General features: G+C 35.1%; 1 protein-coding gene across 3 annotated transcripts in view; it reads right to left on the bottom strand.

The window, feature by feature from the left end:
- Positions 1-27,075, bottom strand: part of LOC124362473 (guanine nucleotide exchange factor DBS-like) — a 108,418-nt gene that overhangs the window by 7,187 nt on the left and 74,156 nt on the right. For all 3 annotated transcript variants that reach the window (XM_046817006.1, XM_046817007.1, XM_046817008.1), the window contains 11 exons: positions 26,707-26,941; positions 24,659-24,853; positions 23,002-23,211; positions 16,638-16,904; positions 14,263-14,448; positions 11,359-11,547; positions 11,075-11,200; positions 9,652-9,849; positions 8,688-8,887; positions 5,922-6,093; positions 5,618-5,744 (listed from right to left, as the gene is read on the bottom strand). In XM_046817006.1, the coding sequence (XP_046672962.1) occupies positions 5,618-5,744; positions 5,922-6,093; positions 8,688-8,887; positions 9,652-9,849; positions 11,075-11,200; positions 11,359-11,547; positions 14,263-14,448; positions 16,638-16,904; positions 23,002-23,211; positions 24,659-24,853; positions 26,707-26,941 (2,105 nt within the window). The remainder of the gene's footprint in view (positions 1-5,617; positions 5,745-5,921; positions 6,094-8,687; positions 8,888-9,651; positions 9,850-11,074; positions 11,201-11,358; positions 11,548-14,262; positions 14,449-16,637; positions 16,905-23,001; positions 23,212-24,658; positions 24,854-26,706; positions 26,942-27,075) is intronic.

The following is a 27,075-nucleotide window of genomic DNA, read 5'->3' as shown; positions in this document are numbered from 1 at the left end:
ACATTATCCAGGGGGGAGGATCTCTAGAGCTCTGTTTAGTTAGAGCTTGTTAGTTTTCTAAACGGCCGTCTTGGCACCCTAGGTGTATATGGATGTTTATTAACCCTTTTACTGCCGGACACCTTTTTTTTAGTTTGTTGAAAAATGCCGGGCTGAAATTGACTAAAATGTAATGATTTTTTAAAAACATCATGGATTCATTATTTTTTATCATAAATTGATAAACTTTATCTTGTTTTTTTCCTTATAAGTTGTAATTTGCTACAAAAAATAATTTAAACATTTTCTGTCCTTAAAAAATATATATATTATGTCATGAAACAAAAATTTTAAATAAATAAAAATTATTTTTTGAGTTTGCACTTTAACAACTATATTTAAATATTAAACCACCACCATAATTATAATTTTTTATTGTATAGTAATTATATATAAACATTCCCAAAAAGTTTTAGGAACATACCTTGAAAAATACTGAAGCTGTGATGAATTTTTGAAATTGGTGCAATATCCTCGAATTTCAAGATAACACGTTTATTGATACATAACTTTACACTATATCGCTTTATAATACATACATCACTTTATAATACATAAATCACTGTCCATTGATATGAAAATATAATACATAATAGAAAATTAAAGTTAAAAGACACTTTGATCAATATTTACAAAAATATATATACATTTTTAGGTTCATAGGCCTGCTGATTAGCACTTGTGTTCCCCAAAACTTGTGGGATGAACACCTTTTTTACAGTTTTTGCAGACAGTCCTGGTTCTCTTCCTCTTCCCTCCAGTACTCATTTTATTAATCGTAAAAATATGTAGATTTACAAATATAAATGTCAAATAAAGTGTAAAACACGAAACAACACAAGTGGAACTCACAACTAATGAGATCGACCATAACCTCATCAAACCAAACTCGAGTTATAACCAAAGAAGTTCAGTAACAAAAATGGCTTCCATAGATTATAAAACCTGTTTTCTGTGTGTTGTCCATATAGTAATGAATAACACAGCTGAATTTCGATGCATTTGGACAACATTGAAAACCAGTATAAAACAAATACGAGACGGCTTTTATAGCGCACGTTGGCGATTTTCGCACAAACGGCAGCGTGCGCAATCGCGCACGTCGGCAGTAAAAGGGTTAAACTAATATGAACATTCTAAAGAATGAATGTTAACCTGAATTAGTTTCTCAGCTCTATTTAAGGCAAAAGGCTGAGCTCAAGTTCCAACATTACTATCTTACTAGTCCTATGGATTTATTGGACCTTATGGTTTTATATTATATATATTTTTTTAACTTGTTACTGTTATTCTACTGCTGCTGCTGTTTTATTCTTATATTGTTAATCAGTTGTTTCTGCTATAATTTTTGCTGTTAATTGTTATTATATTATTGTAATGTTATCATTATATTGTGTGATAAATACACATACAATATATATTTATAGGTACTTTATATTATTGTTACTATTGTATTATTATCTTTTAGTGTATTGAATACTAATTTATTTTCTTTATTGTTGAAAATTTTCTAGTTTTGTTTTGTTCTGTTCTAATATTACAGTATAGATGCTCTCTTTGCTTAATGTGACTGCCAGTATGGCAAAATTGTTATTATTGTTTTCATTCAATTATTTTTATTTTAAGTAGCTGTAGGTAATCCTACCCTCTTGAGATTGCTTTTTTATGGCTAATTATTGAGACAACGTGTAATCCGTTAAGAATAAATAAATAAACCAAGGATAGTTCTATAATACTTTTAAGCCAATGAACTGTAGACATAGGGCAAAATACAGTACAAATTTCACTACCATGACCTTCTTATGAATCCATTATTGGGGTATAGATTATGCATAAACCATATATTGAAAACAATTTTAATTGAAAACATTTATATAACATCTATTGAACCAAGGTGATAGAGCTCCACGTCCAGATGTTCTAGACGAATGCCTTGGAACAAAAATTCAAGAGGAGGGAGAAGGTCTTAAGGTTTTTTTAAACCGATACATAGATGAATACAAAGTTCACATAACAATGGCAAGTTCATCTGCAAATATCACTTTGTATGGACAAGGCATCCATGAGACGACTCCCTTATCTCAAGAACTCATCTTCACTTCCTCCAATACACAATGTATTGCTGATAACTTTTTAGATCAAAGTGCAATAATACAAACCAGATACAAAATAATCTCAAATCGAAAATGGTAAATAAATTAGTAGTATTTTACCAGAATATACACAGATATAGCAACAAGATTGATAGGTTAAACAAATTTTTGAACATAAATAAGCCAGACATAGCTTTGCATAAATTTCTCAACACTGAATAATGTCCTTTTAAACAACTATGTTTGAATTCTTTGTTTCAAGTTTTTAACAATGGAAGGATTGTGAAGAAAATAGGATTTTTTTGGATATTTGCCATCGTTCAGTGACATAAATTTCTGTAGTTCAGTTTTAATAATTAGTGTTTAGTTTCATTAAGTAGATGTTTAGAGTTAGTGTGCATAGAGTAGATACACAACATGGCTTTTGTGGTTTCTGACTTATGCGTGTCACAGCACTCTGGTACGATATTTTTATTTTAACCTCGATTGTACTGTAGTTATGTGTTAGGTTATGTATTCACCTGAGGAAGCGATCAGATTGCAGATTTCAAAACATAGTGTTACTGGTTTTTTTCTGAATAAAAGCAAATGTCCAGAAAAATCCTTCTTCTTTCATGTTCTAATTGTTGCTTACTGCAGACACAATCAAGAGAAAACAATGTAGTAATTGAAATGCTTGCAACTTTCAACGTCGCAAGGATTCCTTAGCCTTCAACTAGGATAACCTCAATCACTGCTACTTCAATAGATGTAGTATGCACTGATTTGGACTTGGACAAAGTTGACACTAGTGGGCTCTCAGATCACACTGGACAGCTCAGCAAGCTTTAAATAAATTGTGAAATGAAAAGCCTAATTGCACAACTAAAAGACGTTTTAAACATTTTTAGGTTTGAGTACAGCTGAGACAGGAAACAAAAGTAAAGCTGTCTATGGGATTAATATTAGTAAAAGGAAATGAAAGAGAAAGGACTCAGTAACAGTCTGGCACTTCAACATCAACAGTACTACAGCTCATGGTATAAAAGAAATATTAGAATATTTTAATAAGTTGTTGTGACTGGAGGACTTTCACACTATCATCAATGATTAATATAAGTTTCTACGAATTTTTCAAATTTTAATTATAAATAATGTGTTAGCGCTATCTCTGTTTTTAATCAATATGAAAATAAGGAGGACTGTCTATTGTCTTGCAAGAATTTTAACTCTGTACATTATAATCAAAATTTACATTTAAATATTTTGTGAAAATATTACTTTTAACTGAAAAATGTTATTATGAACTTTAGAGCAAAGCATATGGAGCTCTAGAGTTAGTGTTGTTTTCACATAACTATCCTGGAATGGTTCAGAGTTCCTAGAGGCACACAGCTCTCAGAGACTGGGGGTTGCAGTGGCCGGATGCACCCATACATTAATAGTTCCCATAGGCCAGGAAAACAAATAGGTAGGTTATTCTCGAAAGTCAGGAGCTACCAGAAACCAAGAGGTTATCAGCTCCCGAAAGGAAAAACCTTCAATTTACAGAGATGCTTAGAGTTAACAGAGGTCTGGAGCTACCAGAAATTAGGAGCTGTCAATGGAAAAAAACTGCTAAATGCTTGGAGCTAACTGAAACTTGGAAGTATAAGGGTTTAACACCACCCATAGGACAAAAGCTTCCAGATGCTTGGAGCTAACTGAAACTTGGAAGTATAAGAGTTTAACACCACCCATAGGACAAAAGCTTCCAGATGCTTGGAGTTAACTGAGGCCTGGAGCTCCAAGAGATTTGCAGCTCAGATTAAATGTCTTGAGATTTCTGAAGCCAGGTTTCTTTACAAACTGAAAGCTATCATCACAGGTCACGAGTTCTAGAAACTAAGAACTTTCATAGGCTTTTTCAAGGAATTCTAACATTGGTCTTAAGAATAACCAAGATGGCAATGAGAAAAACAGAATAAACAGGTTGAAACAAATTTATTATACTGTGAAAGTTAACAATATTACAGTTTTCAGTAAGTACCAACATATGTGATGAACTAACTTTGGATTGGTTGGTTTCATAAAAGATTGAACATTTTTAGCATTGAAGGAAACAGGATTTTTCCGGACATTTGCCATTGTTCAGTGAAACAAGAAAACAGTAACACTACGTTTCGAGATCTGCAATCTGATCTCTTCTTCAGGTAAAGAACTAACATAATATATAATTACAAACTAGGTTAAAATAAACAAATCTTACTAAAGCGTTGTGGCACGCCTAAGTCAGGAATCACAACCTACATGTTGTTTGTCAACTTCACTAACACTAAAGACATGCACTTAATACAAAACTATACAAAACACCAATCAATAAAACTAAACTACGGAATACAGGTCACAATACGTCTTCACTCGTCTACTAACCACCTACGACTGACCAGAGGGACTAGCCAATGGTAATCGTGACGGCTGGCTAAAACAAGATGGCGTAAATACAAGGGAAGGGGGACAGGAATGGGCCCTTTCGTTATTATTGGTTCATGCGAGATGAACTTCTTAAAACCATATTGTGATTCCGCATTGGTTTATTACAAATATCCGATCCGTTTGATACTATATAGTTTTGTATTAAGTGCATGTCTTTAGTGTTAGTGAAGTTGACAAACAACATGTAGGTTGTGATTCCTGACTTAGGCGTGCCACAACGCTTTAGTAACATATTGCTAAGAAATGTAAAAAATGAAGAGAGACATGAGAGCCACTATATTGAATCCAATAATGCCTCAGTTAATTAGAACATTACATAAAGATATTGCATGAAGACTTAAAACTTGGTAAATATATTCCTCTTAGTCCAAGGAATTCTAACATTGGTCTTAAGAATAACCAAGATGGCAATGAGAAAAACAGAATAAACAGGTTGAAACAAATTTATTATACTGTGAAAGTTAAACAATATTACAGTTTTCAGTAAGTACCAAAATATGTAATGAACTAACTTTGGATTGGTTGGTTTCATACCTGAAGAAGAGATCAGATTGCAGATCTCGAAACGTAGTGTCACTGTTTTCTTGTTTCACTGAACGATGGCAAATGTCCGGAAAAATCCTGTTTCCTTCACAATCCTTCCATCGTCAAAAATAACCTTCAAACAAAGAATTTTCAGCATTTTTAGCTTCGTTACATTCTGTTGGGTCCTTTGATACTATGTTGTATTGGTTTATTATTTAATTATTTTCATTCGTTATTACATAATTTCTATATTTGTTTAATAATGACTTGAACTGATAAATATTTAATTTGAAAAAATACCAATCCAATGAAGAACAGCTCTACTGCAAACTTGATCATAGATAAATTAACAACTTCAAAATTATTGAAGTATGGGTAGTATTTGTATGCATTTTCATTATCAGTGGAATAACTTATAATTTTATTGTTAGTCCTTGTTACTATCCTGATAAAAGGCTATTAGAAGAATTTGAATTATTCTGGATATCAGATTCCAAGTGACTCACCAACATGTTTGATGTACCACCAGCCAGCACAGCCCTCTTTGAGTAGCTCCACAGTATCCCCTTCTCGCATGTTCACTTCACTGTGGCCCACAGCGCAGTAGTCGGCCAGTGCTGTGAATCTGCCTCCCTACCATCACAAGTCAAGATCAAGCCATTAGATCAAGCAAGCAGTCCATCCTTATTCTGAGATTTCACATCTTGAATGTCTGAAATCTTAATTTTGTTGTAAACTCAAATGTGTAAGAAGTCAAAGTGTAGTATGCAGGAAAGAACAGTGTCACAACAGAATTACAGAATAACTCACATGTTCAGTGACTGGCTCGTCTTCTTCACTGTTGGTGTAGTCCGAGGACCAGGCTACATCGTCGTCTGCTGGCTGACTGAGGGCTGGACTGTGAGGCATCGAATCCTCTGCACTCAAAGTGCGTGGCATCACAACCTGGGAACTGTCCAATGAGCTGGTCAGTCTCAGCGGCCTGCACACACATACGGACAAAGTTGTACAACAATAACTATTGGTGTAGTCTGAGGATCAAGCTACATTGTCGTCAGTCTAAAAATCATTGACCCTGTCAGATAATTTCTGCTCTACTAAACAGCTGATTCCAAAACTGTGTGCAGTGAAATATCAGAAAGATTTACCAGAATTTATTTATCAGAATAGTAGGATAAAAATTCTCTCCAAGCAACTATAAAAAATGGGTTTTTATGACTTATTTGACGAAACCCACAAGTATGTATAACATTTATGGAGAATTTTTTAATCAGTAAAAATCTACGTTCTCTTGATTGAGTAAAAAAAATGGTTACTGCCATTTTAAAAATTGACTTAAACCCTACACCTGCTGCTTGCTGGCCTTGAAATATTGTTCATTTTAATATTTAAAAAGTAGAAGGAAATTGATACAGATTCCATGTAAAAAATGTTCTATTATAGGTTGTAAGAGAGCACAGTTTGAAAATTTTGACCAAAAAGAATGTTTTGAGCAAAGCGAGTAAACAATGCAACCAATAATTAACTTACCCAAATTAATTTGTTGGTCTTGCTATTACATAAAACTTGTTAATTTAATCTTTGCTGAATGAAAGAAATGTAATGAAAAATGCTTTTATTAAAGAGACGAAATTCGTGCTATCAAGCTCTCTCTACCACTAAATTTCATACAGTACCACTGTATCTTTTATAGTCACTAAATTTCATACAGTACCACTGTATCTTTTATAGTTTCTAAGATTTATTCAGAGTGCAAAAAGCTTGAAACACCTGGTGTGTAAAAAGTAGTAATCTATTCACAGTAATATGCAAATAGTATTAAAACTAATATTTCAAGCTGTGCACAAATTACTTCAATTTATTGAACTGTATTATAATAAACACTAGCTGTTTCCCGCGGCTTCGCACGTGTCTCTTAAGCTTTGCCCGTATATTTCTTTGCCTTCAAATAGTGTTTGGATATTTTAATATACGTAACTACTGTGTTGTAATTGCAGTTTATAATGTGCAGGCGCTTTGATAACTTTTATATCTTGCAGTACAGCCTGGTGGTTAGTTACATCAATGGGCATTGCGTATAAACCTTCTACATAGAAAAAATACAAATTTTCATAGTGATCGGTCCAATAGTTTCTGAGTCTATAAAGGACAAACACACAAACATTCATTTTTATATATTATGATTGCAGAAACAGTTTAAACAAAATTTGTCGTTTCTCTTAAGCTTACTCTATGCTTTAAAACTATAAGTGTAAAGAAATTTATATATAAATATATTTTTTGTCGCATTATATATGTTTACAAAGAACAGCTGATTAAAAATTTGAAAAGACTCTTTCACTTAATAACATATGTTTGCTGCAATGCATTTCTTACGGGTATTTCTGTAACCAGTGGGGCGGAATCCTGAATCGGGAAAGGGATAAAAAGTATCCTATAACCTTCTACAGATCAAGACGAACAAATTAAAAAAAAAATTAGGCGAATCCGTCCAGCCGTTTGTGAGTGATGCTGTTACACACGAACAGTTTCATTTTTTATATATATAGATTATTGTACTATATTGTTGAGAATACAGATGGTTGAGTGGCCTAAAACGTTATACTTTGGATGTCAGTTAGAGATAGTACAGGTTCAAATCCTGTCTGTGACCATGGAACTTTTTATCAGATCCATTGACCTTGTTCTGTACCGACTTTCCCCCCTATTCTATTTGTAAAGATCCTCGCACAGGCCAGTGGTTCTAATGTGTGAAAATTACAATACACCTTCACCGAGAATATAGCAGACGCGAACCGATCATTCAAGAAATGGCGACTCACTCAATTATAAAGCTTAAGTTTGGCTTTGTTTTGCAGAAACAACAGCAATCTAATACACAACTAACTAGTTTGTTCAAGCCAATTAGAGCAACTCCAGCTCGAGTTGCATATGATGGCATTTGACTTGATAACTTATAAATTACATAAAAAAATAACTACTTTAGATAGAAAAACTTTTGTAACTCTTATGGCAATTTAGAAATATACTAAAATACTGATTGCAGAAGTAAAATAAGAAATTCATAACTTGAAAACAGTTTATTCTAGTCAATAACTTACAACATGCATGATATAGTGCTTGGTTTGAGCTTTCCATTGGTACAGTATGGTTGGTCATCATCTAAAAAGCAATCCAGCTGTGATTTTTTTTTATTATGTAAACGTCAGCTGGCGGCATACAAACTCTCATGTTTGAGAACATAGTAAATAGTTTTTACTGTAATAATTGAAATTACGAGGTTGTAAAATTAAAATAACAAGTTCATTTAATTATCTTTCGATTGATAAGCATTACTTTGCATTTGGAGCAGTATTTCACAATGAAATGTTGATTTGTAACAAAGGCTGCCAAAATGACTACTTTATAGCTCCACGGCTGTTGAAGGTGATATTGAGCTGCTACACAATAGCTCCACAGCCATTTTATGGTTATGTAAATTCAGGTACTTTTTGGTATCTGAATGACCCTGACAAAATTAGGAGCAAATTGAAATTTTGATTACCTAAATAACAGTGAAAACCAAAGTACACTTACATGTGCTGAGATTTGTTGAACTGTTTAATTTTGAGCTCAGTCAGTTGGTCCAACAGAAGTTTCTTGATCTGCTCAACCCAGAGAGACTTCTGCTGCGTGGTTGCAGCTTGGATGATGTATACCTCTTGTCTTCCTTGCAACCATACCTCAAATGACTTCCCGTCACCTTTTACCGTCTCTGTAAGACCCACCTGGGACATCTATAAAAGACAAATCTTTCTTCTGGCTAAAAGTATCAACCATTGATAGTAGCATCTAATACTGTCATATGAAAATAGGAGATGGATAAATTTAGTGTTTAAAAAACTTCTTAAATGTAAAAATTAATAAATAAGCTATGAACTGTCATGAAATTTCAAATCATTCTATCCATGATAAGCAAATACAAAGTTCTATTCAGGCGGTTGGTAGTGCTGATTTATTTCCAGAAATGATTTGAAGATTTACCATTGAGTGTAACATCAAAACTAATTCTAATACAACTATAGAAAGGGTCCTTTTAATTAATTTAGTGTGGGATGATTGAGTAAATGTCAATGCAGAGCATGTTCCTCCTTGTTACAGCTATCATACCACTCTAGAAGGTGGTAACTGATTAGCACATTTACTTGATCGCATAGCCGTCAAATTAAAAACAAAAATAAGAAATTCAAAACCATAGGTTTTAGAGCTGAATTTATCCTAAAAATCATTACCGATCTTCACGAAAGAATTTCTGCCACAGTAGCAGCGGAAAAACCTATTGCTAACACAACATAGACACAAATTGTTGAGATCACAATTAATAGAACTATTAATAATGAAGTGTACCAGAGTAACCCAATTTTTTATCATATATTTTTTTAATATATTAGTTGTTCTAATATTTATATTTTATGAAACGCTTTTGGAACAATTTTTAAAGAAAATTAAAAAGTTTGAACGAATTTTATTTGCTAAAGGCTACACTCAGGTGCAGACATACCTTGAGTATCCGCTTGAAATGATAGGTAGCTTTGTTATGAGCTGCTGACTTCTTGCAGAACAACAAAGCCTTCTGGTAGAGAAAGATGTGTCTCTGCATGGGCTTGAGCCTGAGATCACGTAATCTGTCCTTCTTGCTCTCTGGTGATACCGAGAAACTTCCTTGCATCAGTAACTCACCCAGCTCAGAAAGTTCCCCCTGCAGTCGAGTAACCATTCCTTACTAAGATATACATATAATACTAAAATTTTATTATATATAAAAAATTGTATTATATACATTTGAAAGTGACACTAAAACACTATTTATTTAACATAGTCACCATATAAATTTAGGCACTTGCCATAGCGGTGAACTAATTTTGAAATTCCAGCGCTATAAAATTCTACCGCTTGAGAAATCAACCAGGTAGTCACACCCTCCTGCAGTTCCATATTGTCATCTAAGCGCTAGTATTAAAAGCCAGGTCTTCATTGTTGGAAACAGGTGGTAGTCGCTGGGTGCCACGCCCCATATGTACGCCGGATATGTATACACCTTCCACTTAAAAGTATCCAGGACTTCTCAATCCAATTTGCCATGTGTGGTCTGTACCCACCTTACACAAAATGTATGGCAACCAAACTTCTGCATAAGTATTTTGTGTATGGTAACCTAACTTCTGTGTAACTATTTTGTGTAACAAACTCTTTGAAATTTGAGGGAAACTAAGAGAGAGTTCTGTTATTTTGAATCAGCAGTCTCTTTTAATCTTCTCATTGACTTTAGAGACAAGTCACAATGCTTAACCGCCCACTTCGTTCATTATCATGCATACTAGTTCGGCCATTTTTAAACCCAATGCACCACTGACACACTCCACCTTCAGTAATCACATCGTTCCCATAAACTTCACAGAGTTGGTGATAAATGTCAGTTGGCTTATTGTGCTTGGCCAACAAATCCACATTATCAACCAAACTTCACAACGCGTGAGATTTTCAATTGTGTCACACACTTTAAGCTGCTATTGTAAAACAACAAGCGACAATATCCTCCATTAGCACAGCTATATAGCCAATGAACTGAGAAATGCCTTGACATAAAATATGGCAGCAATAGTCCCACCCCTAGTGGCTACAGAGTGAAATGTAATCTAATTTCTGGCAAGCCCTTGTAAACAAGTGTAAAAGAAGAATTCAGGTACTACTTGCCGCTTGTATACTAGAACTTGGATAATATAAGGTTTTTAATTTGAAAACCAGATATTTGACATTTTTTTCATGTTACTTGATGTTTGTATTATGTATAATGTTAAAATAAGGTGATTGTTTAATGCTTTTTCAAATTAGAGAGTTTTATTATATTTGTAGCCTGCAGTTACTATGAATTTATCCTTAGCTCTCAAAATGACTGGATATGTACAAATAGAATAAGAACTTACCCAATATCCAGTGATAGCTATTTGGTGCATGCTGTCGTTAACGCATTTTAGTACCACCAACATACAGTCCAGAGCCTCCTGTAACTCCCCACACCACTTTTGGCCCTCACTGTAATGTAGCAAGTCCTGTATATACACTTGGTATTAGTACAATGAAGTCATGACAAGAAGAAAAATATTAACAAGCTCTATCCTAGTTATGAAATTACACCCATAACGGTAATGAACCAAATCAGCATAACCTTAAAACCAACAGAAAATACTTTATCAAGACAGTTCCTTACCTTCAATAAGAGCTGATACTTGGTTATTCTCTGGACAGGTTTGAGCAAGTAGGCAGCAAGAGGTAGCTTGTGTCCCAGTTTCCGCTGACATGTGACAAAGAATGTGTTGTCACCAAGAGAGGCCCTCAATCGTTCTGATCTCGGGTTGTTCTGGCAATAGTAACTGTATAGCCGATAGAAAGATTCTCTCTGTGAACCAATAGAAAAATCACTTTGTAAATTATAATAACAAGTAGGAAATCACCCAAAGGATAGAGAAAGATGAATTATGTAAGTCATATGAAGTTGTTCTTTATTTGTCTGATTGTAACTCTAACAAGTAAAGGATAGGCAACTACAAAATCACCATTTAGATAACATTACATAGGTTAATTCTGTTTAATATGCACAAAACATTCTTAGGCAAAATCTCATAAAAACCAAACAAACAATGGCACATACAATTAAAAAAAAAAACTGTATGTACAATATAAAATATTCTTATAATTGGGAATACATACGCAAAACAAAATGATTACTAAACGTGTTTTTAAAGAACATAAAGAGAATATGAAAAAAGGGCTAGTAGAAAAGTCTAAAATTGCTCAACACTGTTGGTCTGAAATTATCCCATGAAAGGGAATGAAACCAACATAATACACTGCAAGGAAAAATTTTCAAACAAAAATTTATTGAGGCCTTATACATATCATCAAATCAACAGCAAAGTCAACCTTATTTTGAAGTTAGGCTACTTTGGCTAACAATATAAACAAACAAATTAAATATGACCTAAAAGAATTAAAAAATCAAAAAAATTTCAGCCAATAATATTTTACACACACCATAACATTGAGTCCAGGACCAAACCATAAGGCCAGAGACAGCTGACCTTAACCCCGCCCCCTCTCGACAATTACCTTTATGTTCTCTTTCTTTCAATGGCACGCCGCGATACCACAGGAAATGCTGACATTGATTTTCTTATCAGTCTTCCACCTTCGCTAGTGTGAGTGAGATGTTGTTTAGTGTTCTTGATTATGTGGAATGGTATCGCTTGGGTTCATTCTCAACAGTCCAGACTTCATGTTATTGATCAATATCAATATATCATTAAAATATTACTTGATTTTCTAAATAACAGATCATTGGCACAGTTTTTAAATTGTTATGCATGTTTACGTATCTGCGTTCTTTTGACACTTGAAAATGAGAATAGATTTCAGTCCTTGATATGTAGTGTTATATTTTTTGTAATATATAATGAAGGTAAATGTCCAAAATCATATTATCCTAATCAAATCATGCATTGTCAAAAAAATTTACTTGTCATGCATTGGGATGTATTCTGAAATTATGGCAGTGATCGTTTGTATTTAAAGTGATTTTATGTGTGTATCAGGGTAACATTGTGTAATAGTGAATTCTTATAAACATCTAGCATTAGTAATGTGTCGAAGCCAAATCCCAAATCTCAAATCCACCAAATTGATTCTTGTGTTTGAAAAATCATAAATAAATAACCTAATTAACAAGTTATCCTAGTTTAGTAAATAATTTTTGCTTGCAGTTCTATATTTAAATACATGCTTCACCACAAGTCCTCAAATTACCAAATACATGGTTCTGATGTACTTTACCCTAATAATTAACAAACTATCTGAGTATTGTAAATAATATATTGCCAACAGTTCTGTATTTACGACGTGCTCCACTGTGAGTCTGCTGCATATATTCAAGAACAGCAGCTGACGCAATATGCAAATTACCGATCACTAAAATGTGCTTTTGTCTTACTTTGTATATTAAAAAATATAAATGGATCACTAAATTAACAAATTATCATGTTTTTGTCAATATTTTGCTTCTAGTTCGAATTTCTATAACTATGATTGTGCAAAGCCGCACATCTGCTGCGTCTATGAGTGGACGTCAGCTGCTCAATGGGCACCAACCAGAAATGGTTAAGTTTTCATTTGACTATTGTAGTTGTATAAATATTTTCCTTATAAAATATATTATGTTTATAGTTTGATATTTTTATCATGGCTAGTGATTAGTTTGAAATTTTTCAAAAATGTTTAGTTTAATATTACTTTTTATAAGTGATACATATGCCCATATTTTTTTGCAGATTAAAGACATTTTATCGTAGCCCATATTATAATCTATCAACTGAAAGTAGAAGATAGAGTATTTAACTTAGTTCTTAAAATATATCCATTTCCCTAAACCTGTGCAAATCCCTTTAAAATAGTGGTATGTTTGGATTACTTTTCAAGCAATCAGACGGTCTCCAAATTTTTAAGAATGGCAGAAATTGGATTGGTGATATATTTGTTTAAGTAACACTTAGGCTAAAAAGAGCAATTAGGATTAGAAATGTCAAAATTGAGAATTGATTTTTGAAGATTCAGAATCAGACTTGAGGTTGAAACATTCTGGATTTGCCCATCACTATCTACCTAATATATTACATGTATTTTAGAACTATATATGTTAATTTATAGTAAAGATTGTCCAGTTTTATGTTGGTTAATTACAACCCAAAAGACACAAGATTTGATTAGTATGGACAGACAAGTTACCAACTTTAGAAACTGTGCTGATGAGTATGTAATTAACTGTGTGAATATACTGGCTGAGCTTTCTTGAATTGAGGTTAAACGTTTGCCACTCTCAACAGTCCTATTCTCAACATCGATGTTTAAAACTGCAGTTGGTCATATAATCAGTCCACTAGAGCCGAAAGCTGCTTGTGCTATCAGACACTGCCACAAAACAATCACTATCACTATGCAGCTTAAAGAAATGTTCTATTAAATTACCTTAAAAAAAAGTAGTGGAAGAAAACAATGTCACTTGGATTATTACACAACAATTTCATACAAGTTCAAAGTTAACGATTCTGTGAATTTGACTAACCCTGTGTGTGAAGCAGAGAGCTACAAGCTCTGTTGTGGATATACAGTTCTCCAGGTCCTGAAGAAAAACCTCTCCATGGAACCTGTAGAGCTCCTCCAAGTTACCGAAAAGGATATCAGCCTTGCCCTCCAGACCTGCTGGCAGCAGAGGCTTCATGTCCTCCTGGCTCATGGTGTACTTGTAGCCCTGCAATATTTCATTACCGACAATCAAGTACATGAGTCAAGTTTACAACTCTGTCACCTAGTATATGCAAAATACATGCGGTCAAAAAATGTAACACAGAACAGCCCTCTTTGAAAAAAAGCCATTATACATAGACTGAAAATTTAAAAACCTCCTTCCAGACTTCCTCCGAAACCTGACAGGCGACAGACTGAAGAACTTGCTGAGAGAATTTCTGCTTAAGAAACCTGTCTACACTATAGAAGAGTTTCTGGAATCTGCAAATGCAAGAACCACATGACGTTCAACATTTAGACATCAACTTTTAACTCACAACTATTATATTATGATTGTATTATAACTTTGTATTATAATCTGACAAACTACTGTTCTTAATGATCATGTAATAAAGATATTTTGACTTTCACTTGCCTTTGATCACTGACAATCTCTCACGTGGGGACAATTCAATTATCTTTAACATTTTAAGTATGCACAGTGATGCATAAAGGTTATCTACAGACCTGCTATTTTTGCTGTACGTAGAATTGTTTATAACTGTGCACAGCAACTCAGAAAAGTTGTTAAATGATAATAAAGGAATTTATTTGTTTCAATTTCAACAGAAGCTTTTATAAATAACCTGAAAATAATCCTGTCCATTTAATTTTCAATATAGTTTATTTTACTTTTGAAGCCAAAATGGAACGTAAAAGGTTTAATAACTTTTAGGTGATACTTTTTTAATTATATTTTTGTTCGTGTGAAATAATATAAATACGGTGTGTTCAAAAAGTATCGCGAATTTTGAATTTTCGCGGGTTGCGTATATTCGAATTTCGATTTTTTTTTTTGTGGCGTTATGTTGGTACATATGTCTCTCACTTATGTTGACAATTTCGGCCATTTTGAATGTTCAGTTAATTGTTGACAACTGCTTTGCTTGCACGTGTTTTGGTTCGTCTTCAATTTTTACCTTTTCAAAAAAATGGAACAAAGAACCTGTATTAAATTTTGTGTGAAAAACTAAATTAAGTGCGCGGATGCATTCCGAATGTTGACAGTGGCATACGGAGAAGCTACTTTGGATAAAAGCAACGTTTATCGGTGGTACAAAATGTTTTCAGAAGGGCGAGAAGATGTGAACGACGAAGAGCGTGCCGGACGCCCAAGCACTTCAACAATAAACGAAAAAATTTATGAAGTGAAGAAAATGATATTGGCCAATCGTCGAATCACCGTTAGAGAATTTGCCGAGGACCTAGGCATATCGATTGGCTCGTGCCATTGGATTTTAATTGATAATTTGGGCATGAGATGGGTCGCCACAAAATTCGTACCAAAATTGCTCAATTTCGATCAAAAACAGCATCGCATGAACATTGCTAATGAGATGTTGGAATCTGTCCGCGACGACCCGAATTTGCTCCAGAGGGTCATAACTGGTGACGAATCGTGGGTTTATGGTTATGACGTGGAAACCAAAGCCCAATCATCTCAATGGAAGCTGCCGCACGCACCAAGACCGAAAAAAGCACGCCAAGTTCGGTCGAATGTGAAAGTTTTTCTTAAAGTTTTCTTCTTTACAATATTTGACTTGTCAATACAATTTTGCAATTGTTGGACAACAATAAAATGATTCTGATTCTGATTCGATTGCAGGGACGTGGTGCATCATGAGTTCTTGCCACAAGGTAGAACGGTGAATAAGGAATATTACCTGCAAGTTATGCGCAATTTGCGCGAAGCAATCCACCAGAAACGCCCGAATTTATGGAAAAACAAAAATTGGCTTTTGCACCACGATAACGCCCCTGCTCACACATCGCTGCTTGTACGTGACTTCTTGGCCAAAAACAACACACTAATGATACCGCACCACCGTATTCCCTAGATCTGGCCCCCTGTGACTTTTTCTTGTTCCCGAAACTGAAGAGGCCCATGAAAGGACGACGCTATGCCACGATTGACAAGATAGAGACGGCATCGAAGGAGGAGCTGAACAAGATACAAAAAAATGATTTTTTGAAGTGCTTCGAAGATTGGAAAAAAACGTTGGAACAAGTGTATAATATCCCAGGGGGATTACTTTGAAGGGGACAAAATAGATATTCACGAATAAATCAATAATTTGAAAATACACAAAATTCGCGATACTTTTTGAACACACCTCGTAAGTATTATATTATGCAGAGAGAACAACTACTTACTGTAAGAATGGATCCAAGCTCAGACACATATATTCTCTCAGTGTCTAGGAGTTCTGTGAGCACATGGTTACGCTTGGAGCGCATGGTGTCGACTACTCCACCCTCAGAGAGAGCTGGAGCTGGCAAGGGAACCTTCTTAAGCGGAGCTGGGGCCTGTGGCTCCGGTGTCACTGTCTGGACCGGGCGCGGAGGCTTCTGCGCTAACCGCCGCAGGCTGCTCAGTCGCTTGTCACACATTGTCGTCACATCGTCTATCCTCTGTAACACCTGCACATCCAGAGCTGGACTTTAGTTGCTATTCTCTCAAACTGAATCCTAATTCTTTGAGAGCGATATAAAGTATAAAAATATATTGTAGGTGTTTGGTTGTAAATCTATTACTAGGTAATCCTTACCGAACCCAAGATGGCCGACAAGTAACATTTAAGTGAAAGTGACCTCTTAAAAAAGTGTAGTATTAGTAGTGTTTTAACCAACAAATATTCACAACTATACTCACATCATTTGCAAGTAACAACTGTAAGTCTGTTCCATAAGTATATAATAACAATTACTTACCAAGAACTCTGTAAAAGATAAAAATCACAATTTCTCATACAAGACAAGAGAACTGTTTCATATTGTATTATTGCAACACTCGACACCTGAGCTACACCATCACCAGAGTAGCACAGCTGCAGACAGACAGACACCTGCACTGACACTGCATTGGTGGCTCACATACCTACAGAGCCTACCTCAACTGTCCCCACATAAACAACTGCCTACTGACTAACAGCTCTACATTGGTTGTTCTTACCGTGCAATAAACAACAAAATTTACTTCACTGGAATAAATGCTAAACAATCTGAAAATTTTTGAAAACCCAATATAAATATATTTTTTCTACTGTATACCTCAAGAAATTCCCTAAGATATATCAAGAGGTAATTTACTTTATAATTTTAAATTAGTTAAGAAATTACCTAATTCTATACAGCTGAACAACAATCAGAACTCAAGACACATACAATATATCAAGCCACACAAAGTGAATAACAATCACCAAGTGTTTCACCAGACGGGAGTGTTGACCCGACACCTGCTGAGTAAACATCTTGCTTTCAACACTCAATTCTGACCTACCTCACATCAACATTTCTACCAACTGTATACTTTGTTATGCCAGTTGTAATTCTGACAAGAACATTGATATCCTTAAATCAATCAAAATTTTTATTTAAACCAAATTTACCCTGTTGACAACTTTTTTGTAAAAATAAATGTAATGTAAATTGTAAATATTATAAAACATCCACACCATAAAATGCCACCAGCTAAATATCCTTGTGGCACATGTAATATTGGTGTCAAATACTCAGGAATACTATGCACAAGACACTGCCATATGTGGTACCATTCAGCATGTGTCAACCTTTCTGGAAATAAAATAACAAAAATGTCGAAGATAGAGGTTGAATCTTGGGTTTGTAGCGACTGTAAAATAGGAAGTGCTTCAGAGAGGTTTTACAACAAAGAAAACTCTTCTCCACACAATAAATCTTGCTTAGGCAGTGAAAACTTAATTGAAGTACAAAAGAAAATAAAAAATCTTGACCAACAAGGAGAACAGGACCTAGAAACATCCCTAGCACTAGCTGCTGAGGCCGGCAGCTTTCTAATTCAAGAAAATGATGAACTTAAACAGGATGAAAATGCGAGACTGTTAACTGTAGTATGCAGATTTAAAACTGCCTTACAAAATTCGGAAGACCTGGAAGATGTTCTTAGACTCTCTGAAGAGACTGTCTATACCCAACAAGATCGAATCCAAGAACTACAACTCGAAGTCCAGCATCTCAACAGAAAACTAAACCAGGAAATATCTCTAAAAGAGGAAATCATCCATCAAGCAGAGAGTTATAAGCTTATATCAAATAGTACTCTTAGAGATATAAAAAGAGAGCTGAAAGAAAAATCTCTTAAGTCTGAAAACGACATTACTTCCCTTAAATCTAAAATAGAAAATCTGTTCTCCATTGAGGAAAATTTAAAAAGAGAAATGGAGGACAAAGATAACTACCTTATGACCTTGAGGGCAGATTATGATCTCGTGTCAATAAAACTTAAAAACCAAGAGGAAAAAATTAAATCATGTATATCAATTTTCCTCAACAATGTCAAAAGTAATCTTTCACCTGACATCCTGTTACATAGCACTTCTGTCCACAGTAATTCCACCAATGAGCAACTGATAGATGGTGTAGAAGAAAACATAACACTGTGTATGTCACTGGTACATACTACAAAAAAAAGCACTGACATTTTGACAGGCGAAATTAAAAAACTAAACCAGGCCGTGAACAGGAGAGACAGCCAAACTCCTCCTAAAAAACTGAACTTGATTATGACCGGGAGAGACAGTCAAACTCCTTCTAAACAAACTGAACCCGATTATAACTGGGAGAGACAGCCAAACTCCCTCTAAAAAAACTGAACCCGATTATGACCAGGAGAGACAGCCAAACTCCTTCTAAAAAACTGATCCCAGATATGAGAGGGAGAGACAGCCAAACTCCCAGTAAAAAACTTACTCCAAAAGAGAGACTTCCACCTATGACAGCCAAAATATAAGATCAAGAATCTTTAGATAACTTTTACAAGAAGTATATAGATTACTACAAAGACATCATTCAACACCAAAAACCATCAGCCTCATTAAGTCACGCTAAAACCCCAATGTTTGAAGGGACCTCAATTCCAGCCCTAGTAGTTACCAGTACTCCAAGTACCAGGAGGACAACAGACAGTATTATTACTTACCCAAAAAACGCCATTGAAAGCCCTAATGAGATCAACCATTTTTTAGACGTACCTCTAAAAACCACACCACAACAGAAAGAGCAAGACAACAAACTCAAAACTCCATCTATACAAGAGAAAATGCAGAATTAACAATCTTTCATCAAAATGCTGACCGGTTGTCCAATAAAATTGACATAATGAACCACTTCCTCAGCACTACTAATCCAGACATTGTAATCATCACAGAACATGGGCTCAAAAAGACAAATTTAGAAACTACTTGCCTACAGGGCTACACACCCATTGAAAGTTTTTGTCGAGTACACCACCAAAAAGGAGAAGTAGCAATTTTGGTGAAAGATTATATTAAAAACTATGCAACCGGTCTGGGAGGAAATAAATACAGTCAAGAACTTGTCTGTGAGCTGTCTGCAATAAAATTAATTGGAAAAACTTCTTTCTACATTGTTGGAATCTACAGACCTAATAACAATTTTGACGAAGCATTAGAGATTTTATCAACCACCCTTGACTCTATACGTACATGGAATAGCCCAACTGTAATTATGGGTGACATCAATATTGACTGTCTTGAGACCAGCGGAAACAACAAAAAACTCCAAGACACACTTAAGTCTCACAACATCACAAGACTTAACCTACCACCTACACGAGTTACCACACACAGTGCAACTTCCATTGATATGGTCTGCTCTAATCAGCTTCCTTGCGAACCAATAGTTACCGTTATCAACACCTTTTATCTCTGACCACACAGGACAACTTGTGAAACTAAAAACTCTAAAAACTATATATCTGACCAAATTATACACAACAGACATCTCACTGACAGAAACCTGGCACTTCTTAATAATCTGTTGAAAAAAGAAGGATGGAATGACGTACTTGGCTCTACATCAGCAGAAGTCTCCTATAATAAATTTTTAGAAATCATGACATACAACATGGACTTGTGGCATGCCCTTATACCCATACCCTCATTAAGAAGAAAAAAAGACAACGGATTAAATATGACCAAGAAACAAAATACAAGCGTGAACAATTTCTTATAGCTCAAGAAGAATACCTGCTAACTGGTACAGAAGAAAACAAAGCTATTGCAACAGAAAGAAGAGGATCTATGACCTTTACCTCAAGGCCCAAAGAAAACATCTGACATCCAAGTTCATTAATGATGCTGACAACAAAAGCAGAGCTATATGGAATGTTATAAATCAAGAGAGGTGCAAAAGTAAGTGTACAAATGAACCAATAAAACTTAAAAACGATGGTACATTGACATCAGACCCCATGATAGTAGCAGAACAACTCAATGAATTTTTTGGAAGTATTGCCAACAACACACTTGCTCAAGCTGTCTATGATGGAATGCCTGTTAAACCGCCTCCCAGGCTGAAAATAAATGGCACACTTGCTCTTTGGCCGACAACTCAAAATGAAGTGAGAACAACCATAATGCAAATCAAATCAAAAAATGCAACTGGCTTTGATGAAGTTTCAACAAAACTGATAAAAACCTGCATTGAGCCACTAATATGCCCACTAACAGACATAATCAATAAATCATTTGCACAAGGCATTTTTCCATCAAAATTAAAATCAGCAAAAGTCTATCCAAAGTTTAAAAAAGGAGACCCAACTCAAAACAGTAACTATCAGCCAATCTCCTTGCTCCCTGTAGTATCCAAAATTATTGAGAAAATTGTACTGTTACGTCTTCTAGGCCATCTCAATAAAAACAACCTGCTACCAAGCAATCAACATGGTTTTGTTGAGGGAAAATCTACGACAACAGCTCTGGCAAGCATTTCTGAATATCTAATGTCAGCTTTAGACGTGGGAAATACAACAACTGCAATATTCCTGGACTTCACTAAGGCTTTTGATTGTTTGAGTCACGACTTGCTACTCAAAAAACTAGAAGACCAAGGGATCAGAGGAACATCAGCAGATTGGTTCAGGAGTTACTTAACAGGCAGAACTCAGGCAGTCAAAATAAAAACTTTAAATAATGGAGTAACAAAAAGAACTGTCTCCAAAGCATTGCCAGTTGACAGAGGCATCCCACAAAGATCAGTACTGGGCCCTATTCTCTATATCATCTTTGTCAGTGATTTCCCTGAATATATTACAAACTACTGCTCTTTGCAAATGTATGCTGATGATACGTCCTCCTACTAAAAAATACACACCCATCACAATTGGAAATAGAGTCCTATATAACAATAAATCTGGCAATAGAGTATTGTCAAGCAAATGACCTAGTACTAAACAATACCAAGACCCAGCAACTAGTATTAAGAAGAAGAAAAGATGAAGTACTGGAACTGCCGGAGGCCGAAAGGGTGGATAGTGTGAATTACCTTGGAGTAGTCATAGATGAAACTCTCTCCTGGAACGACCTGGTTGACCAATTATGTGGAAAACTTAGCTCGGCATTGTATGTACTAAGAAGACTAAAACAGATTGCCAGTGCGGAAGTTGTAAGATGTGCTTACTTTGCTCTGTTTGAAAGCCACCTCAAATACGGGATAAATGTATGGGGAAGTTCCTCCAATATTAACATGCAAAGGGTACTCGTGCTACAGAAAAAAGCAGTCCGTATATTAACAGGATTAGGACCCCAGGAATCCTGTAGAGATGCCTTTAAACAGCTAAAATTACTGACTGCAGTAGCTCTGTACATCCTAGAAGCAGTTATTTATGCCAGTCAACAAAACCTGATAAGAGGGGCTGATGTACATTCCTACAACACAAGGGCGGCTCAAAATTATACACTTCCCACCCATCGACTGACCCTCTTTGAAAAACAACCCACATATGCCGGAACAAAATTTCTAAACATCCTACCACAAGAGGCCAAAAACACCACAAGACAACAGCAGCTCAGAAGAAAACTGACTACCTGGCTTCTTTACCGCCCTTACTACTCCATTGAGGAATTCCTGGACTGGAGGAGAAATGATGAATCAACACCTTTTCAACCGACCTGAATTAATACAATTTTATATTATTTGTATACCTATGTAATGACACCATTCTAATCTCAAAGATTATGAATAAAGCATATTGTATATTGTCTATTGTAAATTTCAAGACACTCAAGCTGCAAAGTATAAAGATTTTATTGAAAATACAAACTTATATCTGTATGAGGCTTACAGACAATGATAACCACTCAGACCACTCAGATTTTATATTCTAGGTGGTATTGACAAAGGACTTCCAAGACTAGAAAACAACATGGCACATGCATGTGATCGAGTCTTGGATGATATAAATATTTAAAAGCATGTTGTATGCAAGCTCTGCACAGAATTTTCTTGAACTTTCAATGTAGAAATAGCCTATAATGTTAAATAAAATACAATTATGATAAATTTTGGTGTTTAAAGTAAGCATTTACAGAACATTTCTCATAACGGTCTGCTAGCACATGAATGTGTTTATTTATTTCTTAAAACACTAAATGTCAAGTTATGTACAAATATGAGACAAAGTACTCATACTCAACAAGAGTACACTCTGATTGATGAGCACTTCTCTATGTTGACTGACCTGTGTGACCAAAGCCTTGGTCTCTGGTGTGATGGAGTCTTGGAAGAGGACATGAAACTGGCGTGGACTGCTCACTTTGAACTGAGAGGCGCTGGCCATGAACGCTTCTAGCTCTGCTAATGCAGCCTCCGCACTCTCTGCACTGCATGAGCACTTCTCTATGTGTTGGGAGGCCAGCAGGTCAATACCCTGAGTACACCACTTATTGGCCTGGATACACCAACAGATAACATTTCCATCATTTTTTCTCTACAGTCAAAAAGTCAAGTTATAAAAGAGAAAAAAGAGAAACCATATTACTCCATTACACTTTTTAAAACAGTCAATGGAAACTGGACTAAATATTTTGATGCAAAAATGATACCCATATACTTCTACGACAAGTACCAAAAATGTGGTTTATTTTATCTACCTTGTAATATTTGGAAAAATAAAAATTACACTTGGAGCAAATGTAACTTTTTTGAATATTTGGAAAAATAAAGTTTTTAACACATTCACAAAGGCATGTATCAAGTAGGATACACGGGATCTTACACAACTGTTGTTGTATACTTTCATAAAGCGTGTCATACCGATGGAGTATATGTTGCCATTTCCTTATTGAGTTTTTATTCTTTGCCTGCCTTGGTGGTTCATTAAATTTGACACCATGCTTAAATAATACCTCAGACTACCCCATGTCCCCGTGTCAGGTGCACAATTGCTTAATTTTTTAGGTACCCCTTGTGTTACATGGAGAAACATTGACAAAACTTATTGAAATAATTTTTTGTGCAAACATTTTATCTACATTCTTTTCTCATTATACTTAGATGTTAAATGTTAAAAACTCTATTATAGTTCATTGGCATTATTATTGAAAAACGACATAAAAACTAAAGTCCGGAAATTAGTTGTTATCATAAACGTGTTGAATTTACTCAAGTGTGGTACTGAATTGAAATCCTCTTCGATTGAAGAAATGTCAAAATTGGTGGATAGTAAGATACAAAAATGAGGAATACAATATTAGAACACTTTTAACGCATTCAAACATGATCAATAAAGATATCAAAATGAAAGTACTCTATTATGTACTCAATAACCACTCTAGCAACCAGTCCCTTCCCCAGGAAGGTACACTTGTGGCTGGTATATTACCGTCAGATATCCAGGAGCGGCACATCACTAACCACAAATGTTGAGAATCTGGGGCGCAAGGATAATTCGATAGGATTACTAACCCTCTAGTCTACTATGGGAGATGACTGTTGGGATTGGTGGGGTGTTTGTTCCGTAACATTCAAAGATTCTTGCCAGCGTAGACATCAGGGTGTGCCACCCCCTGCCTGCTTTGACTGGAGAGGCTGTTTCAGAGCTGGCTTCTCCTTCTTTCGAGGGGATATGACTTGAGATTAGTGCCCTAAACTTTTCCTCATGAATCTCGACAGGAGATGGCCCCTACTCCTAACCCAACCAAAATATCTTGTCACTCTGGAAGTAGCGCAGAGGTCCTTATAGGTCTAGATGCAATTTTCTACGCTTCTTGTCCTAAGAGAACAAAAAACACCAGTCCCTACCAGTTAGAGGATGAGCAGGCAGGGATATGTTTAAACAAGACATAACCTGCACCTGAGCTCTGTGCACAGTCTATAAAGTGTGTAGTGGAGCTTACCTTATCGATGCTCTCCTGCAGTTCTCGACATTTGGCCAGGAACTCTGACCTCCGCTGCAACCTGTCTGCCAAGGTCACACTCATCCTCTGTAGCTCCTCACACTTGGGAGCCACACAGTCAAGGTGGAGGTAGTGACGCCCACGTAACATCCGCTCTCCACTGCTAACCAGTTCCTCCGCTCTTTCTACCTCACTCTGTATAACAGCACATTATGCATTGCTATTAAGTTAATTTAATCTCATTATCAGCATCCCAAACCGGCTACAAGAAAAATACAATCTTTTGACAAGGGTGAAATTCTGCTTGTAGCTCTATAATTAAATCAAATTTAACATGTGCTGCACTGCCTTAAGTTTAAATTTGCAGAAAGCTCTTTACAATCTCCTTGCTCCTCATCATTCATCAGTTCCTTAAACCCTAATCTACCATTATAAAAATTAGATAGTCTCTAGATTGCAATGTGAACAAAAAGATTATTAAGTGAACAGAATCCCAATTACAGACACACATGTTATTCAGTATTCCTAGTTTTTCAACAAGACATTTTCAACAGTACTTTGTTGAATTAATATAATAACAAAGTTTTTTAACAAGTAATTTTATATTAGTACATAATAAATTACTCTACAATTTATCTTGAATTAATTCTTAAAGCTTAACATTCTGTCATTTGATTAGTTTTAGAAGAGTCTAGTTGGTATAAACAATCATATATACGAAGAAATAATAGAAATATATTTTATTTGCCATAAAATTTGCAAAACATGAATTGTTACTGTTAATTCAAAACATTTGCTTCCATTATACAACAAAAAAAACTTGTACAACTCAAATCCAGGAGCTCTTATGACAATTAGACAATTGGATAAAATAAATCTTCTATATAAAATTATTTAAAAAAGCGGAGTCCATAAAAATTTAAAAAGATATGCTAGATTAGGGCTAGGTGGCACAATTCAGGAGTATAGGTAATATCTTTAAATTAATAATTGCTTAACACTAATATTCAAACACAACATTACCAGAAAAAAAATGATGAACAAAAAATTTCATACTTCATACACAACACGCAAGTATAAAAACAGCCTGTCAGATGTGAAGGATAAATAGCTGTCACAACAGCCACAGACCAATTAGTTAGTGTTCGCTACAGTTCTCACCTCTACAGCACAAATCACTTATCACATGGACTGTGTTACTATCATTCTCTATCAATTTGTTTCATACAAGACATGTTGAAATTATGTTTTCAAGCACACAAATAAACCAGAGTAATATTTAAATCATTTACAACTGCTACAAGATGTGAAGAAACAGGTGAAGTCAGAACAGGCTGCTCCTTCAGGGTCTTATGTTTATTTTATAATTTTTAACTGTTTTAGGCAGATTTCATGAAAATATGTCTATTTCAATTAATCTAAAAACAGAATTTCCAATAAAGGTCTTCAAAACCCAAAACTACCATATATAAAACATTTTGTACATATGTCATAGAATGTTGACCTTGTGCAAGATAACACAAGCTTGTAAATATGATAACTGCTGCAATTTTTTATCGATTAAAATAAACTTGATAAGGAGAAAGTAATTACACATAAATTGGATAGATCTGTTGCAAGCCTCAACTAAAAAAATTCCAGATGGTGGCTTTAGATTAATTGAATTTGTGCAATTTTTATCTCAACTGTTTCATTACTAGACCAAGAATTATGTTTTAAGAAATGTTAAAGAAGTTCCAAGCAACTTTTAAAAATACACTTTTCTTGAATCCGTTGAAGGTTTCAAATTTTGTCATATGTGTGGTTACATCTCATTTATTAGACACCATAAAGAACAGTAAAACAGTTTATTTAGAACGGTGATCATAGACCAATTTATATAAGTGTTTTTAAATCAAATGTCATTTAAATTTATTTTACTAAAATTGATTAATTTAATGCAAATGATTTCCATTAAATGATCATGCTTGATCATAGTTGGAATTGCAAACCTGACATCATACACAACAATCATAAATGCATAGAGAGTTACACACATTTTCACTTACCACACAGAGTTTCTGGAATGCAACAAGATCCCTGATAAGTGTGTCCACTCTATCCACTGTCTCACCAACTTCAGTCAGCTCACTAACAGTCTTAAGGTGACGGTCCAGCGCACACTGGATGGCCTTGAAGTCCTGCTCAAATGTTTTGAGCTCCAAATACTGGTGGAGGCGGGCAGAGTGTTGCTGCCAGAACTCATCAAAAGTCCTCTCTGTCTCCTCCAGCTGGACCAGCAGCCTGAGGGAGGTCACAAGCTTAAGTTTGATGAACGGTTCCATTAATTTTTTTCTTATTGGATAGAAATGGAAGAAACATCTGTACAAAAAATCAATAGGACCCATATAAATAAGGTTTAGCCATATGAGAAAATA

The sequence above is a fragment of the Homalodisca vitripennis genome, chromosome 5 (genome assembly GCF_021130785.1).
Source record: "Homalodisca vitripennis isolate AUS2020 chromosome 5, UT_GWSS_2.1, whole genome shotgun sequence".
NCBI lineage: Eukaryota > Metazoa > Arthropoda > Insecta > Hemiptera > Cicadellidae > Homalodisca > Homalodisca vitripennis.
This window is presented reverse-complemented; position numbering and strand designations above follow the sequence as displayed.